The sequence below is a fragment of the Molossus molossus genome, unplaced genomic scaffold (genome assembly GCF_014108415.1).
Source record: "Molossus molossus isolate mMolMol1 unplaced genomic scaffold, mMolMol1.p scaffold_m16_p_12, whole genome shotgun sequence".
In the NCBI taxonomy this organism is placed as follows: Eukaryota; Metazoa; Chordata; class Mammalia; order Chiroptera; family Molossidae; genus Molossus; species Molossus molossus.
Window position 1 is genome coordinate 37,432,881 of NW_023425347.1, and position 18,245 is coordinate 37,451,125.

At 36.4% G+C, this 18,245-nt stretch overlaps 1 protein-coding gene across 1 annotated transcript in view; it reads left to right on the forward strand.

Annotated features, from left to right (window-relative positions):
• Positions 1-18,245, forward strand: part of COL24A1 (collagen type XXIV alpha 1 chain) — a 339,879-nt gene that overhangs the window by 136,896 nt on the left and 184,738 nt on the right. Inside the window, exons 22-23 of the mRNA XM_036256775.1 lie at positions 13,416-13,469; positions 14,905-14,949. Of these exons, the coding sequence (XP_036112668.1) occupies positions 13,416-13,469; positions 14,905-14,949 (99 nt within the window). The remainder of the gene's footprint in view (positions 1-13,415; positions 13,470-14,904; positions 14,950-18,245) is intronic.

The following is an 18,245-nucleotide window of genomic DNA, read 5'->3' on the forward strand; positions in this document are numbered from 1 at the left end:
GGGGCAGGGAGCCCACAGACAGTAGCGGCCTTAGCTGTGAGCAGCGCCCTCGGGTTACACTCCCAGGTGGCTCCACAGCGCAGAGCCGGGACAGAGGCTAAAAAAGCCACAGCCACTCACCTTGGGCTCAGGCAGAGGGAGGGCAGACTGGACTGGAGCTGTGTGGGGACACTCGGGATTTGGAGGGCACTCAGAGTTTTTGCTGAGTTGCGGCCATGCAGGATGGCGGCCATCTTGCTCCTTCCCAGGGCCCTGGGGACAGGCAGCAGCCCCTCCCTCGGAGATCCAACCCCACCCTGTGGGCCATTGAAATGCTAATTGAGGCTCATTGACAACCAGCATCTGCCCCACCCGTGGGAAATCCCCTTATGCTGAGCACCTGAGGGAGTTTCTCAATCAACTGACAACCCCAAACTCTTCAAGTAACCTGGACTGCTAGCCTCCAGGCAAAAAGCTAGAGGATAACAGTACCTTTCCTGGCTAGTAACTTTAACCAGGAAAGTAAGACTTGACAGTGGTGTTTAACGTGGGTCCTCCCTTGCTCATCTAAACCCAGGAGAGGGAGCCACAAACAGCAGAACACCAACACTCACAGGGAAAACTTGACAGGCTCCAAAACCCACTGTGATAGCCAAAATGGTGAAACACAGAAACAGAAGCCAAATGAAAGAACAGGATACCTCCACCGAAGATGAGATCAATGTGAAGCAGTTAGGCAAGTTAACAGAGCTAGAATTCAGAGCCATGATCTTGAGGAAGCTCAACAGCATGAGTAAGGACATAGAGATGCTGAAAATCAATTGGAAATTAAAAACCACCAAGAAGAGATAAAAAATGACATATCAGAAATGAAAACCACATTGGAAGGTCTAAAAGGCAGAGTAGAGAAAGCTGAGGACCAGATCAGTGAATTAGAAGACAGGGTAGAAAAAATCAACCAATCAGAAAAACAAAAGAAAAAAACAATTCAAAAACAGGAAGACAGCTTAAGAGAACTGTGGGACAACTGGAACCATAATAACATTTGCATCATAGGAGTCCCCGAAGAAGAAGAAAATGAGCAAGAGTTAGAAAATATATTCAAAGAAATAGTGACAGAAAACTTCCCTAATATGGTGAAGGAAGAAGGCATTCAAGTTCAAGAAGCACAGAGAGCCCCAAGTAAGAAGAACCCAAACAGGCCCACACCAACACATAGTAATTAAAATGCCAAAAATTAAAGACAAAGAGAAAATCCTAAATGCAGCAAGAGATAAGCAACAGGTTACCTACAAAGGAAATCCCATAAGACTCTCAGCTGACTTCTGACAAGAAACACTACAGGCCAGAACGGAATGGCATGAAGTAATCAAGGTCATGAAAAACAAAGATCCGAATCCAAGACTACTCTACCCAGCAAGGCTATCATTCAAACTAGAAGGTCAAGTAAAGAGCTTCCCAGACAAAAAAAAAAAAAAAAAGCTAAGGGAATACATTAGCACCAAACCAGCACTGCAAGAAATGTTAAAAGGACTACTATAATTAGTAGAAGAAATAGGAAAAAAAATATAACCACACTAAACAAAAATGGCAATAAACAAGTACATATCAGTTATCACCTTGAATGTAAATGGACTGAGTACTCCGATAAAAAGACACAGAGTAGCTGATTGGATAAGAAAGCATGACTCATCTATATGTTGTTTACAAGAGACCCACCTCTCAACAAAAGACTCACATAGGTTGAAAGTGAAGGGATGGAAAAAATTTTCCAAGCAAATGGAAAGCAAAAAAAAACCTGGGGTAGCAATACTCATATCTGATAAAATAGATTTCAAAATGAAGGCCATAACTAGAGACAAAGAAGGCCACTACATAATATTGAAAGGATCTATCCAACAGGAAGATATAACCTTGATAAACATATACGCACCCAATATAGGAATACCAAAATATATTAAAAATCTTCTGGAGGACTTCCAAGGAGAAATCGACAGCAATACAATCATAGCAGGGGACTTCAACACCCCATTGACAACACTGGATAGATCATCTAGACAAAAAATTAGCAAGGAAACAGAGACTCTGAATGAAGCACTAGATCAAATGGATTTAATAGGTATCTACAGAGAATTACACTCCAAATCTACAGAATTCACATTCTTCGCAAGTGCACATGGGACATTCTCAAAGATAGACCACATGTTAGGACACAAACTAAATCTCTACAAGTTCAAGAAGATTGAAATCATAGCAAGCATCTGTTCGGATCACAATGGCATGAAACTAGAAATCAATTGCAACAAGAACATGGAAAGACTTTTGAAAACATGGAAGCTAAATAGCATGTTATTAAACAATGAATGGGTTACCGAGGAGATCAAGGAAGAAATCAAAAACTTCATGGAAACCAATGAAAATGAACACACAACAACACAAAATCTATGGGATGCAGCGAAAGCAGTTCTGAGAGGAAAGTTCATAGCACTACAGGCCTACCTCAAAAAACAAGAAAAATTTCTAATTGACTGTCTAACCTCACAACTTAAAGAATTAGAAAGCAAACAAAAAGAAAACCCCAGAGCAAGTAGAAGGAAGGAAATAGTAAAGATCATAGCAGAAATAAATGACATAGAGCCCAAAAAACAATTCAAAGGATCAATGAAACAAAGAGCTGGTTCTTGGAAAAGATAAACAAGACTGATGGATCCATAGCTAGACTAACCAAGAAACAAAGAGAGAGAACCCAAATACACAAAATCAGAAATGAAAGAGGAGAAGTAACAACCGACACCACAGAAATACGAAAGATCGTTAACAGTTACTATGAACAACTAAATGGCAACAAATTTGACAATCTAAGCGATATGGACAAATTTCTAGAAACACCCAGTCTCCCAAAACTGGACAGGGAAGAGATAGAAAACTTGAACAGACCAATAACAACTAAGGAAAATGAAGGGGTAATCAAGACTCTCCCAGCAAACAAAAGCCCAGGCCCAGATGGCTTCATGGAGGAGTTTTACCGAACAATCAAAAAAGAACTAACACCCATTCTCCTCAAACTATTTCAAAAAATTCAAGAAGAAGGAAGACTTCCAAACTCATTCTATGAAGACAGCATAATTCTAATTCCAAAACCAGAAAAAGACACTACAAAGAAAGAAAACTACAGGCCAATATCCCTGATGAACATAGACGCCAAAATCCTGAACTAAATACTAGCAAATCGGATCCAGCAGTACATCAAAAAAATTATTCACCATGACCAAGTGGGATTCGTGCAAGGCTGGTACAATATTCGCAAATCAATAAATGTGATACACCGCATAAACAAAATGAAGAATAAAAACCACATGATCATATCAATAGACGCTGAAAAGGCATTCAACAAAATCCAGCATCCATTTCTGATAAAAACGCTCAGCAATGTAGGAATAGAGTGATCATATTTCAACATAATAAAGGCCATATATGAAAGGCCTACAGCCAATATCATACTCAATGGGCAGAAACTAAAAACATTTCCATTAAGAACAGGAACAAGACAGGGATGTCCACTTTCAACACTCTTATTTAACATAGTACTGGAAGTCTTAGCCACAGCAATCAGACATGAGGAAAAAATAAAAGGAATCCAAATTGGAAAGGAGGAAGTGAAACTGTCATTATTTGCAGATGACATGATACTGTACATAGAAAACCCTAAAGACTCCATCAAAAATTTATTAGACTTAATAAATGAATTTGGCAAAGTAGCAGGATACAGAATTAATGTCAAGAAATCGATGGCATTCGTATACACCAATGATGAACTCACAGAAAGAGAAACTGAAAAAACAATCCCATTTACCATTGCTGCAAAAAAATTAAGATACCTAGGAATAAACTTAACCAATGGCCTATTTGCAGAAAACTACAAGACATTGAAAAAAGAAATAGAGGGCCCTGGCCGGTTTGGCTCAGCGGTTGGAGCGTCGGCCTGCGGTACAGAGAGACCCGGGATCGGTTCCCGCTAAGGGTGCGTACCTCGGTTGCAGTTTGTCCCTGGCCCTGGTTGGTCGTGAGGGTGGCAGCCACTCGATGTGTCCCTTCACATCGATGTTTCTCTCTCTCTTTCTCTGTCCCTCCCGCTCTATCTGAACAAAAAATGGAAAAATGTCCTCAGGTGAGGATAAAAAAAAAAAGAAAAAGAAAAGAAATAGAGGAAGATATAAAAAAGTGGAAGCACATACTTGTTCATGAATTGGAAGAATTAACATCATTAAAATGTCCATACTACCCAAAGCAATCTATAGATTCAATGCAATCAATCCCCATCAAAATACCAATGGCCTATTTCACAGAACTAGAATAAATACTTCAAAAGTTCATATGGAACCAACAGAGACCTCGAATAGCCACAGCAATTTTGAAAAAGAAGGACAAAGTAGGTGAGATCACATTACCAGATATCAGGTTATACTACAAAGCTACTGTAATCAAACCACCTGGTACTGGCACAAGAACAGACATATAGACCAGTGGAACAGAACTGAGAACCCAGAAATGGACCCAAGGCAATATGCTCAATTAATATTTGACAAAGGTGGCAAGACCATACAGTGGAGTAAAGACAGGCTCTTTAATAAATGGTGTTGGGAAAATTGGACAGCTACATGCAAAAAAAAAAATGAAACTAGACCATCAGCTTACACCATATACAAAAATAAACTCAAAATGGATAAAAGACTTAAATGTGACCCGTGAATCCATGAAAGTTCTAGAAGAAATGTAGGCAACAAAATTTCGGACATCATACGGAGCAGAATTTTCACTGATACATCACCTAAGGCAACAGAAACAAAGGAAAAAATGAACACATGGGACTACATCAAACTCAAAAGCTTCTGCACAGCAAAAGATACAATCATCAAAATGGAAAGGCAACCCACTCTATGGGAGAACATCATTGCCAATGATATATCAGATAAGGGGTTAATTTCTAATACATATAGAGTGCTCATACAACTCAACAAAAGGAAGACAAAGAACCCAATTTAAAAATGGGCAGAGAAGCTGAATAGACACCTCTTTAAACAGGACATACAAATGGCCAAGAGACATATGAAGAAATGCACATCATAAACATCAGAGAGATGCAAATTAAAACAACAATAAGGTATTACCTCACACCTGTCAGAATGGCCGCCATCAACAAATCATCACACAAGTGTTGGCGAGGGTGTGGAGAAAAGGGGACTCTAGTACACTGCTGGTGGGAATGCAGACTGGTGCAGCCACTATGGAAAACAATATGGTGTTACCTCAAAAAATTAAAAATTGAACTTCCATTTGACCCAGTGATTCCGCTTCTAGGAATATACCCTAAGAAGCCTGAAACACCAATCAGGAAGAATATATGTACTCCTATGTTCATAGCAGCACTATTTACAATAGCTGAGATCTGGAAACAGCGCAAGTGTCCATCAGTAGACGAATGGATAAAAAAGCAGTGCTACATATACACAATGGAGTACTATGCAGCTGTAAGAAAGAAAGATCTCTTATCCTTTGAGACAACATGGAGAGACCTGGAAAGTATTATCTTAAGTGAAATAAGCCAAGCAGAAAAAGGCAAATACCACATGATCTCTCTTATATATGGAATATAATGAACATAACAGTCTGAGGAATACAGTAAACTCAGAAACATGGAAGTAGGGCACAGACTGACATCCCTCAGAAGAGGAGGTGGAGGAGATGGGAAGAGATAAACCACAGAACTTATATGCATGTATGCATAACCAATGGACATAGACAACAAACCAGGGACAGGCCGGGGGTATAGGGAGGGTGGTGCCAATGGGGTAAAAAAGGAGAAACATCTGTAACCAAAAAAAATAAAAAATTTAAAAAAAAGAAAAGCACACCCACTGTATTTGAATTACATGGTTACCCTGCTTGCAAACAAGTTAGGTCCGTTCCAAGGTAATTTCTCTAACTCTAAAGAAGCCTTATATTTTCTTTTTGTTTTCTGCCAGTTGACTAAAAACCTAAAACTAAGATTAGAAACTTGTGTTACTTATGGTTCTATTAATTGTGGGAAAGTGTGTATATATATGTGTGTGTGTATATAGATACAAAACATATTTCAGCACACCTTCTTAAGAGCTGAGCTACCCAATTTGGAAATATGCTTTCAAGCATCCTGTAACATTAGCAAAACCACATCCTTTGCTGTTTACTGCAAAAAGTGAGTACCCAATAAATATTCTGTTTTCCAGTAAACAGAGAAAGAATTTATTTGTTGCTATAATTGTTTGCATTATTAATTTGACTATGGAAATAGGGATGGTAGAAAAAAAGGGCTGTTATTTTCTGTTATATAGTATCCCTGATAAATTATTAGAGAAAACTTGCTATTTGTAAGGTTATGTTACAGAATATATAGAAATAACTTTTACATTGAATTATTAAAATATGTGTTTACCTGGATAGAAGTACACTAACTTGGTAAAAGGAAAATGCCTAACTCAAAATATTTGTCTGAGATCACCTCAATCCAGCACTGAAGATTTATAGTCTGTACCCTAAATCAAGATTTTGTATACAGATGTCTTAAATTAACCATTTTATCCTCCAGGCAGCATTTAGTCAGCTAAAAATATTTATTGAGTTTGTGTAATGTGGAATGTTCTGTGTTGAGAAATATTTATTGAGTTTGTTAAGCAATTACTTGAAAACAAGTAAAACATGGTCACCTGTCTACTAAGAACTTGTAATCTTCTGAAAACATGAGATTTCTACATGTGAAAAGTTAAAAAGCATAACTAGACAGCACACAACAAATAAATAATAATGACCCCAGAAGACAGAATAACGTATGTGGCCCCTTTTCTGAGAAACTTCTTAGAAAAATTAGGATCTAAGTTGGATGGGTTGGACTTGGCCATGTAGAGCCAAGGATAAGAAATTCTATGTAATAGGTTCAAAATGAATATAGGGATGAAGGGCAGAAGTAAACTCACCTGACTTTTTAAAAAAGTTAGAAGGCAGATTGTGACAGATCTGAAATATGAATTTGAGATATTTCAATGCTAATAAACCTATGGAAGACTTTTTTTTTTTATTATTGTGGTAAAAACACATAACATGAGCCCTGGCCTGTTTGGCTCAGTGGCTGGAGTGTCAAACTGTGGACCAGAGAGTCCCGGGTTTGGTTCCTGCTAGGGACACATACCAAAAAAAGAAAAACAAACAAACAAACAAAAGAAAACACATAACATCAAATGTACTCTCATTTCTATCCGTATAGTACAGTATTGTTAACTATGTGCATATTGTTGTACAGTTTAGATCTCTAAACCATTTTTACCTTGTGTGACTGAAACTCTATACCACTGGAGAGCAACTCCCCATTTCCACTTCCCTGACCCCTGTGAATCACCATTCTGCTTCTACAAATATTACTGCATTTGATACCTCATATAAATAGAGTAATTTGTCCCTCTGTGGCTGGCTTATTTCACTTAGCCTAAAGTCTTCAAGGTTCATCCATGTAGTAGCATATGTCAAAATTTCCTTCTTTTAAAGAAAGATCTCTTATCCTTTGAGACTACATGGAGGGACCTGGAAAGTATCATCCTAAGTGAAACAAGCCAAACAGAGAAAGACAAGTTTCATATGATCTCACTTACTTGTGGAATATAATGAACATAACAGTCTGAGGAATGGGGTAGTCCCAGAGACGTGGAAGTGGGGTACAGACTGACAATCCCCTAAAGAGGGGGGTGGTGGGGGAGAGATAAACCACAGAACTTATATGCATGTATGCATGAATAATGGACATGGACAACAAACTGGGGACAGGGCAGGGAGGGAGGGAGAGGAGGGAATCAGTGGTGGAAAAAGGAGAAACATCTGTAACAAAAATTAATTAATAAAAAACTAAACATTTTCTTCTTTTGTTAAATTAAGGTTGAATAACAGTAGTCCAAAAATCCACATTTTCTTTACTCACTCATCCATCAATGGACATTTCAGTTGTTTCCACCTATAGGCTATTGTGAATCATTCTGAAATGAAAATAGGAGTGCAGATAGCTCTTTCAGATTCTGTTTTTAATTATTTTAATAAAGAACCAGAGGCAAGATGGCTGGGTCATACGGTAGTTCTATTTCCAATTTTGGGAGTAACCTCCATACTTATTTTTCCTAGCGGCTGCACCATTTTACATTCCCACCAACAGTGCACAGGGGTTCCAGTTTTTCTACATCCTAGCCAATATTTGTTGTTTTCTGTTTGTTTGTGTTATTATAGTAGCCATTCTAACAGTTGTGAGGTGGTATTTCATTGTGACTCTGATTTGCATTTCCCTAATGATTAGTGATGTTGAGTATTTTTACATATACCTGTTGGTCATTTGCATGTTTTATTTGGAGAAATGTCTATTCAGAATTCTTTATCTATTATTTTAATTGGGTGTTTACTATTGGATTATAGAAGTTTCTTATATATTTTCTATATGAAACTATTATCAGATTTATGGTTCACAAATATTTTCTTTCATTCCCTAGGTTGCCTTTTCATGCTGTTTTTTTGTTTTTGTTTTTGTTTTTCAATTGTGCAGAACTACTTACTAATTTATTTTGCTTTCATTGCCCTTTTTTGTGTGTCAAGTTTTTAAAAAATTATTGCCAAGACTAATATCAAGGAGCTTTCTGCCTATGGTTTCTTCTAAGAGTTTTGTGGTCTCAGGTTGTACATTTAGGTCTTTTTTTTAAAGTCTTTAATCCATTTTGTGAGGCCTTCAGCTGTGTTCATTTTTCTCAAAATTGTTTTGTCTATTTAGGGTCCTTTGTGGTTCCATATGAATTTTAGACTTTTTCTATATCTGCAAGAAATGCCATGGACATCTTGGTGGGACTGTATGAAGTCTATACATAACTTTCAGTAATATGGACATTTTAACAATCTTAAGTGTTCCAGTCCATGAGCATTGTTCGTGTCTATTGTTCGTGTCTTCTTCAGTTCTTGTCAGCAGTTCTTTGTAGATGTTTATTGTACAAGTCTTTCTCCCCTTGGTTAAGTTCATTCATAAAGATTATATTCTTTTTTTTGATGTTATGGTAAATCAGATTGTTATCTTAATTTTCTTGCTGAGTTGTTTGTTGTTAGTGTATAGAAACACAACTAATTTTTGTATGTTGTGTAACTTGCAACATTGCTGAATTGGTTTACCAGTTCTAAATTTTTTTTTTTTCTTAGAATCTTTATGATTTTCTTCCTATAAGATTCTGTCATCTGCAAAAATATTATACTTTTCCTTTCCTATATGGGTGCCTTATTTTCTTTTTCTTGATGAATTTCTCTAGGTAGGACATCCAGTACTATGTTGAATAAACGTAATGAGAGTGAGCGTCCTTGCTTTGTTCCTAATTTTTGAGGAAAGCTTCTAGTTTTATACTGTTGAGTATGATATGAACTCTAGGCTTTTCACACATAACCTTTATTACATATATTTTTTAGTTTGTAATTTCCATATATTTTTTAGTTTGCTGAGGTTTTTATCATGAAAGGGTATTAAAATTTGATAAATGCTTTTCTGCATCTATTTAGGTTATCATGCTATTTTTATTCTTTTTAATGTTGATATGGTATATCACATTGATATTAATATATTACAAAAATCCTCACACCCCAGGTATAAATCTCATTTGGTTATGATGTATGATCCTTTAATGTGCTGTTGAATTAGTTTTGCTAGTATTCTTTTTTTAGGAGTTTTGCTTCTATACTCATCAGAGCTATTGGTCTGTAATTTTTTCCTTGCAGTGTCTTTGTCAGGCTTTGATATCAGGTTAATGCTGGCCTCATAGAATGAGTTTGGAAGTGTTGCCTCCTCTTCAATTAAAAAAAAAAAATACACAACTTTTTTAAAAAATTTATTTTAGAGAGGAAGGGAGAGGGAGAGAGAGATAGAAACATCAATGAGCGAGAACATCGGTTGGCTGCCTCCTGCATGCCCCCCACTGGGGATCGGACCCACAATCTGGGCATGTGCCCTGACCATGAATCGAACTGGTGACCTCTAGGTGCATGGGTCGATGCTCAACTACTGAGCCACATCAGCCGGGCTGCTCTTCAATTTTTTGTAAGAGTAAGAAAGATTTACATGAATTCTTTAAATGCTGTGTAGAATTCTCCAGTGAAGTCACCTGGTCCTAGGCTTTTTTTTTAGGCTAGGGGAGTTGATTCTGATTCCATATCCTTAATAGTTACAGATTTGTTCAGATTTGTATTTTTCTATAATTCAGTTTTGGTAGATTATAAGTTTCTAAGAATTTTATATATTCTTTCTAGGTTATCCAATTTGTTGTTGTATAATTGTTTATATTAGTCTCTTATGATACTTTTTATTTCTGTGCCTTTAGTTCTAATGTCCTATCTGATTAAGAAAAATGTTGCCATGTTGAGAAGAATCTATTGGGTGTTTTCTGAAATTGGAATACTTTTTAAGTTTTTTTTTTTTTGGGTACGTGCCCCTAGCGGGAACCGAACCCGGGACTCTCTGGTCCGCAGGCCAATGCTCCAACTGCTGAGCCAAACGGGACAGGGCAGTTATTTTTTTTTTATCTTCACCCAAGGACATTTTTTTTCCTTGCATTTTATATTCAGACAGAACAGGAGGGAGAGAGGGAGAAAGAAAGAGAGAAACATTGATGTGAGAGAGACACATCGACTGATTGCCACCTACACAACCCCAACCAGGGCCAGAGGCAAACTGCAACCACGGTATGTGCCCTTAGCAGGAACCAAACCCAGGTCTTTGTGGACTGCAGGCCAACACTCTAACTGCTGAGCCAAACTGTCCAGGGCCTTTTTAAGTTATTTCAATCAATTTTTATTCAGCGAGGACATGATTTTTTAAAGTTTTAAATCAAATTTATTGGGGTAACATTGGTTAATAAGATTATATAGGTTTCAAGTATATAGTTCTATGACACATGTTCTATGTATTGCAATGTGTGTCCACCAACCAAAATCAAATTATCTTTCATCAACATATGTTTGGCCCCCTTTACTAACCTCAACTGGCTTCCCTCTAGTAACCACAACACTGTTGCCTGTGTCTATGAGTTTCAGTTTATATCTCACGTAGGAGTGAAATAATATGGTTCTCAGCTTTTGCTGACTGATGTATTTTGCTTAGCATGATATTCTCAAGATTCACCCATGTTATGCCAAATGGCAATATTTTTTTCCCTACTTTATTTGTTTTGTTTTTTAACTTTATTTTTATGGTTGACACTATTACAGATATCTCCATTCCCACCCCAACCCTTGCACACTTCCATCCAGTACCTGCCCCTCATCCTTCTGGCCATCACCTCCTTTGATTTTTAAAATAATGTATCTTTATTGTTGAAAGTATTACAGCAGTCCCTCTTCTCCCCCATTGACACCCTCCTCCCCACTCCTGCCTCCACCCTTGCCTCCACCACACTGTTGTTTGTTTCCATTGGTTTTGCATATATGCATGTAAGTTCTTTGGTTTATCTCCTCTCATCCCACCCGTACCCCCTTCCCTCTGTGGTTTGTCAGTCTGTTCCCTACTTCCATGTCTCTGGATCTATTTTGTTCATCAATTTAATTTGTTCATAAGATTCCACATGTAAGTGAGATCACATGATACTTGTCTTTCTCTGACTGGGTTATTTTGCTTAGCATAACACTTCCTACATCCCTCCATGTCATCTCAAAGGGTAAGAGATCTCTCTTTCTTACAGCTGCATAGTACTCCATTGTGTATATGTACCACAGTTTTTTTTAATCCACTCACCTACTGATAGGCACTTGAGCTGTTGCCAGATCTTAGCTATTGTAAATAGTACTGCTATGAATATAGGGGTGCATGTATTATTTCTGATTGATGTCTCAGTCTTCTTAGGATATATTCCTAGAAGTGGGATCATTGGGTCAAATGGCAGTTTCGTTTTTAATTTTTTGAGGTAACACTATATTGCCATCCATAGTGGCTGCACCAGTCTGCATTCCCACCAGCAGTAGACTAGAGTCCCTCATCCTCATCAGCACTTATTGTTTGATGATTTGTTGATGGCCACCATTCTGGCAGGTGTGAGGTGATACCTCATAGTCATTTTACTTTGTATCTCTCTAATGATTAGTGATGATGAGCATTGTTTCATAGGCCTTTTGGTCATTTGTATGTCTTCTTTGGAGAAGTGTCTATTCAGACCCTCTGCCCATTTTTTTAAGTGGGTTGTTTGTCTTCCTTTTGTTGAGTTGTATGAGTACTGTATATATTTTGGAAATTAACCCCTTATCCAATGTATCATTGGCAAATACATTCTCCCATACAGTGGGTTCTCTTTGAATTTTTATGCTGGTTTCTTTTGCTGTGCAGAAGCTTTTTAGTTTTATATAGTCCCATTTATTAATTTTTTCGTGTGTTTCTCTTGCCTTAAGCGTTGTATCAATGAAAATTCTGCTGCATGTGCTGTCTGAGATTTTGCTGCCTATATTTTCTTCTAGGATTTTTATAGTTTTACAAGTTACATTTAAGTCTTTTATCCATTTTGATTGTATTCTTGTGTATGGTGTAAGTTAGTGGTTTAGCTTCATGTTTTCGCATGTACCTGTCTAATTTTTCCAACACCATTTATTGAGGAAACTGTCTTTATTGTATGCTCTTGCCACCTTTGTCTAATATTAAGTGTGTGTAATGCCTTGGCTTGATTTCTGGGTTCTCTGTTCTGTTACATTGATCGATGTGCCTGTTCTTTTGCCAGTACCAGGCTGTTTTGATTACGATGGTTTTAGAGTATAACTGGATATCTGGTATTGTGGACTTCCTTTGATTTTTAATAATATGTAATTTGATTCTCAGATTTCTTTTAATTTAAAAATTTTAATTTCTAATCACTTTCAGATTGTTACTTTCTTCTGTAAAGTGCCCTCTCTTTTTCACCAGCTTGTATCATGAAGTGAGAGTAATTGAACATTTAGTACAAATGATGTATTTCAGACTCTGTTGGTCTCTTAACAGATTAAAACACTATATATCACCTACGTCTGTTTTCAGACTTTGTGAACCCTCTGTTATATATTTATTATACTATTAACAGGTTAATAGCAGACCATTGCTTTAAATTTAGAAGTACTTTTTCTGAAAAGGTGTGTCATTGAAAAGTAACATATTGAGCAGATTATTTGAACACTAATATACTCTTTAAAAATACGTTTATCCCATTTACCAATTTTTTGTGTGCTCTGTAGTTTTCTGCTCATCTGCCTGCCTACCCCATTTTGATAAGTTCCTAATAGGAAATGAATAGCACCAAAGGGTGCTGTCCATCTCTAGATTAATGCTGATTGAAATTATGTTAATTGAGCTAAAGTTTTTATTATGTGTGCATATGTTGCTTTTATAGGGACTCCTTGGAAGTAGAGGGCCTCCTGGACCTCCTGGTCTCAAAGGAACTCAGGTATGGAGGAAATAAATATCCAATTAACACTTTTTTAATTCAGTCTTTCCCCTTTTAATTTTTGCGGGATATTAGTTTTTGCTTAAAGAAAACATTGCTTTAGTGTGGACAATTTTTGCCACAAGTTACCATTTTATACTAGTAGTTATGGAATGGGATTTGGGATCATTTCACAGTGCTCTGAATGCATTAAGTAATTTGTGTCAGTGGTCTCCTTAGAATGTCTGAAGAATCTGAATTTAGAATCTCTTTCAGATGTAGAAGAATTTATATTTATTATTTGTGTCTATTTTATATTTATGACCCAATAAATCATATTTTAATTAAATTGTGAATTGAGAAAAATGTTTGCTAATCAAATAAGTGGAATATATTATTCTAGAAAGATCTGTATATATTGTTCAGATGTAGTAATATCAACTCTTACTTAAATGTGAAAATCAGTATATTTAGAAAACATGTCAATAAATGGAATAAAAACATTTATTTTATTGTTTTATTAAAGAGTAATGTCTCAAAATTTAACTTTAAAAATCTCTTTTCATGGCTGGTATGGCTCAGTTGATTGGAGTGTCATCCCAGGCACCAAAGAATTGCGGGTTTGATTCCCAGTAAGGGCACATACCTAGGTTGTGGGTTTGATCCCCAGCCAGGGCATGTGTGGGAAGCATCCCAACAATATTTCTCTCTCACATCAATGTTTCTCTGTCTCTCCCTCTCCCTTCTTCTCTCTCTCTAAAACCAATAAAAAACATTTCCTTAGGAGAAGATTAAAATATTTTTTTTATTATTTCTATGTTCTGTTTTTCTCTCTCTACCCATACAGTTTTTGTATGCACAAGATTTTATAGTTTATGAAATTATAACTCATTTGACCCCAAAAATATTGGACCTGTAAATCAGTCAAGAAGAAACTCTAGACATTAACCCTAATTGAGTATGATTCCATATACCTCTGTATCTTTGTGGCTTAAGACAGAACTAACAAAAACATATTTGTTGAATAAATGAAGTATCAAAATGTGCCAAGTGCAAACATGTTCTGTACCAACACTTTTAAAAAATATAACAATGTATATTGATTCCCTCTATTAAGAACCTAATTGACATATTGAACCCAAGAAGGTAAAGGTAATCCTTCATTCATCGTTTTAGTGATTCCCAATCCTAATTTTGTGGTACTCCACTAACTTCCACTGTTATTCACTCTCAGTTTCTATATATAACTTATATCATCTACCGACTTAAAAATAATTCAGTATAACAAGTCTCCTTTAGAGCAGATGTGGGGTTGTCACAGAAAACATTAAATACAAGAAAAATCACAGAATTAATTTATTGCATCTCTGAATGAGTTTCAGATTTTAAAATGGAATAGGATTTAAATTTTCAAATACTCATTTCAGGCCACGGTATGTTCTGATTTTTTAATAAGGGAGAAGAAGGACCAATTGGACCCTTCGGAGAACTGGGGCCAAGAGTAAGTATCATAAATAATTTTCAAAAAGTGCTTTCCTTAAAACGACTACTCTGTAAATATTTTCAATAGTACCAAATTCTAAATTATAGCAAAGGATAAAAATGAAAGAAAACTATAGCCTTAACCCCCCCCACACACAAAAATAGGCCTATAAAGTAGACTATTCCAGGGATATTTTAAGTGACATTGTGCCTCTGCATATTTTTTGTTCCTTTAGTGGCCTTTCTATGCAAATTATTCATAAAGTTCCTTGAAATGGAATAGGGAGCTAAATACCTTAGCCATTTTAGTAATATTGTGGGAATTTCTGTTTTCTAAGTATGTCAGTAAAATTATAGAACGTTAATAAGATGTATTTTCTGCCAACTATTTTTTTCAGATAATGTTTGATAATACATGATTTACTTGTTTCCAAGGTGATGTGTGGTAATATATGAATTCTTTAAGAATTTGGGTATACATGACTAAAGTTTACATTACCGTGAAGTAATTAAGGTGTGCACATCATACTTATTGTAAGAGGCGTTATTAGACTCACATAATATACATCTCATTCTTTTTTCTTGAGAGCGTCATAACATAGAGGTTCTTTTTTTTTAAATTCTCACCTGAGGATATTTCTTTTTTTTTTTTTTTCTATTTATCTTCAGATAGAGTGGGAGAGAGGGACGGAGGAAGAGAAACATCTACATGAGAGGGACACATTGACTGGTTGCCTCCTGCAGGAACCCCACCAGGGCTGGGGACAAACCACAACTGAGGTACATGCCCTTGACTGGAATTGAACCCGTAAATCACTGGTCCATGGGCCAATGCTCTAACCACTGTGCAAAACTCGTCAGGGCACATACAGGTTCTTAAAAGACACAAGAAGGCAGTAGTTCTTTTGCACCTTTACCTGCTAGTGCATATACTTCCACTATCCCTTTGTGGGGGGGAAAAATGGTTTTATTTTATTTTATTTTTTGAGATGAATTATATAACAGAAAAACTGTTGTTATTTGAGCCCAGTATAATTGATCTTAAATTTTACTTTCCTAGAAAATGGGAACCATCTTCACTTCTTTTCTACCCAGTCTTAATATTTATTGTTATTGTTACTGTTATTCGTTGAAGATCAATTTAGGGCTAGTATTGCTCTAAGTATGTCACATGAATTATTTCCAATCCTAAAAATACTCCTGCAAGATATTTTTTGCATTTTTAGATATGAAAATAAGGCTTTAATATTGTTAAGCATAACATGCTCAACATAAACTTAATATGACAGAACTTAAGCAGGATCAGAAGCAATAATTTCAAGACTGACGCTCTGAATGGCTTGATTTCAAAGAGATGATAAATGTGCTAATATCAGATTCCAGTGAGAGTCATTCCATTATGTAGATATGATGTATAACTATTTCTTGATATACTGCAGCGCCTGAATGAATATTACATTATTAAAGATGAAAGAAATATTCTCAGTAAGGCTTTTTACAAAGAGTATGAATAAAATATAGTATAATTTTTTGTAAATATCACAAACACATCAAATTTATATTTTTTCATTCTTTGTTCTACTATGTGCTTGGTGAGAAACCACTAAACAATTTCAAGCAAGGCAGAGGCAAAAATTAGAACAACTTTTTGTGTAGAAGTCCTAAGTATAATTTTAATTTGCTGAAGTTTTTATATGTAGTCAAAGTGGAATGAGAGCCAGAGAGTTGTTTTGTTTGTTTTATTTTAAGAAAGAAAAACATGAGAGTATTTGTTAATGGATAGGAATAATAAAATCCAAATCTACAATGCCTAGTAGATACAAATTAGTGTTCTATTTAGCAATCCACCCCATACTTTTTCTACTTTTAAATTTGAATGTCACACACATTAATTGAGACATAGCAATCTCCTTAATCAAATCTTGTGTCATCAGGTATTAGTTGTTCGATAATAGAAATCATATACTGTAGATTAATGCACCAGTACCTGGGACATTGACTTTCTCTCTTCCAGTGATCTCATCTTCTACTCTCTTCAGCTACTAACTGCTGTGCTCATACCCTTTACCCTGTGATTACCAGTAACAGCAACCTCTCCTTATTTTCCTTTTCAAACTTCTCCCCAATCATCATCCCCTTTCTTCCTAGGACCAACCATCCTAGCACTCCCAATAAGAATTTCAATTCAATAACCCTATTGCCATTCCATTATTCATTTTTGTTCTTTGAATGTTTTTATTGATTTTAGAGCAAGAGGAAGGGAGAGGAAGAGAGAGAAAAACATTGATTGGCTGGCTCCTGCATGCCCCCTACTGGGGATGGAGCCTGCAACCTGGGCATGTGCCCTGATCAGGAATCGAACCGGCGACCTCTGGGTGGATGGGACAGTGCTCAACCAACTGAGCCACACCAGCCAGAGCCCATATTCTTTCTCTCTGGCATGACTTTACTTCCTTTCTCATTACACTTAAAACATTATAATTATCCCTTTGATTATATTCTGAATTGTATTTCCATACCCACTTACTTTTACTTATTTACATTGTTATTTTATACTTTATCTTTCCTCAACTGGATTTATTTCTCTCTTGTTCTCATTCTGAGCCCTTTATCTTGCATCCTAGTTCTCTGAGAAGACTGAAGTAATTGGAAGAGACCTTCCACAAGGGTCTACCATCGCTTCCACTCACCTCCCTCTATCTGTGCCATTTACTCTGCCCTCTCTTCTGTTATTGTGGATCAACAGGCCGTTTTTCTAGTAAGGTTCAAAACATCCACTTGCTTACTGCGTACATTATCCTCTTGCCAGTTGAAGAACACGGATCTAGCAAATCCCCACTTTCTCCTGCATCATAATTTAGTTCCCACTAATGAATCAATCCTGTTGGTATATAAACATGCCATTATTTCTTCCAGCTTAAAAACAAAAACAAAACTTGTATTCATTCCACTTTTCCTTCCAGTGTTACCTTTCTCTCCTTCCCGTTTCAGTAAAATGTCTCACAAGTTTAGCCTATACATGCTCTTTCCAAGTTTTCTCCTCACCCTATCTGCTAAATCACTCTTGTCCCCATCATGCCAAAACAAAAGATGATTTAATGGAGGTTATTATTGACCTCCTGCATGTTGCTGAATTCAATGATCATGTCTAAATCTTCATATTAATCAATTCTTATATTCTTCAGATTTTCGTTAGATCACTCTCTCCTCCTGGAAACACTTTCTTCATGTGCATAATCTTCCCCCTGACTCTCTGGAAGTAAACTTTTGTAATTTCCTAATTTCTTCAAATTATGAATTTTGGAGTGTCCCAGG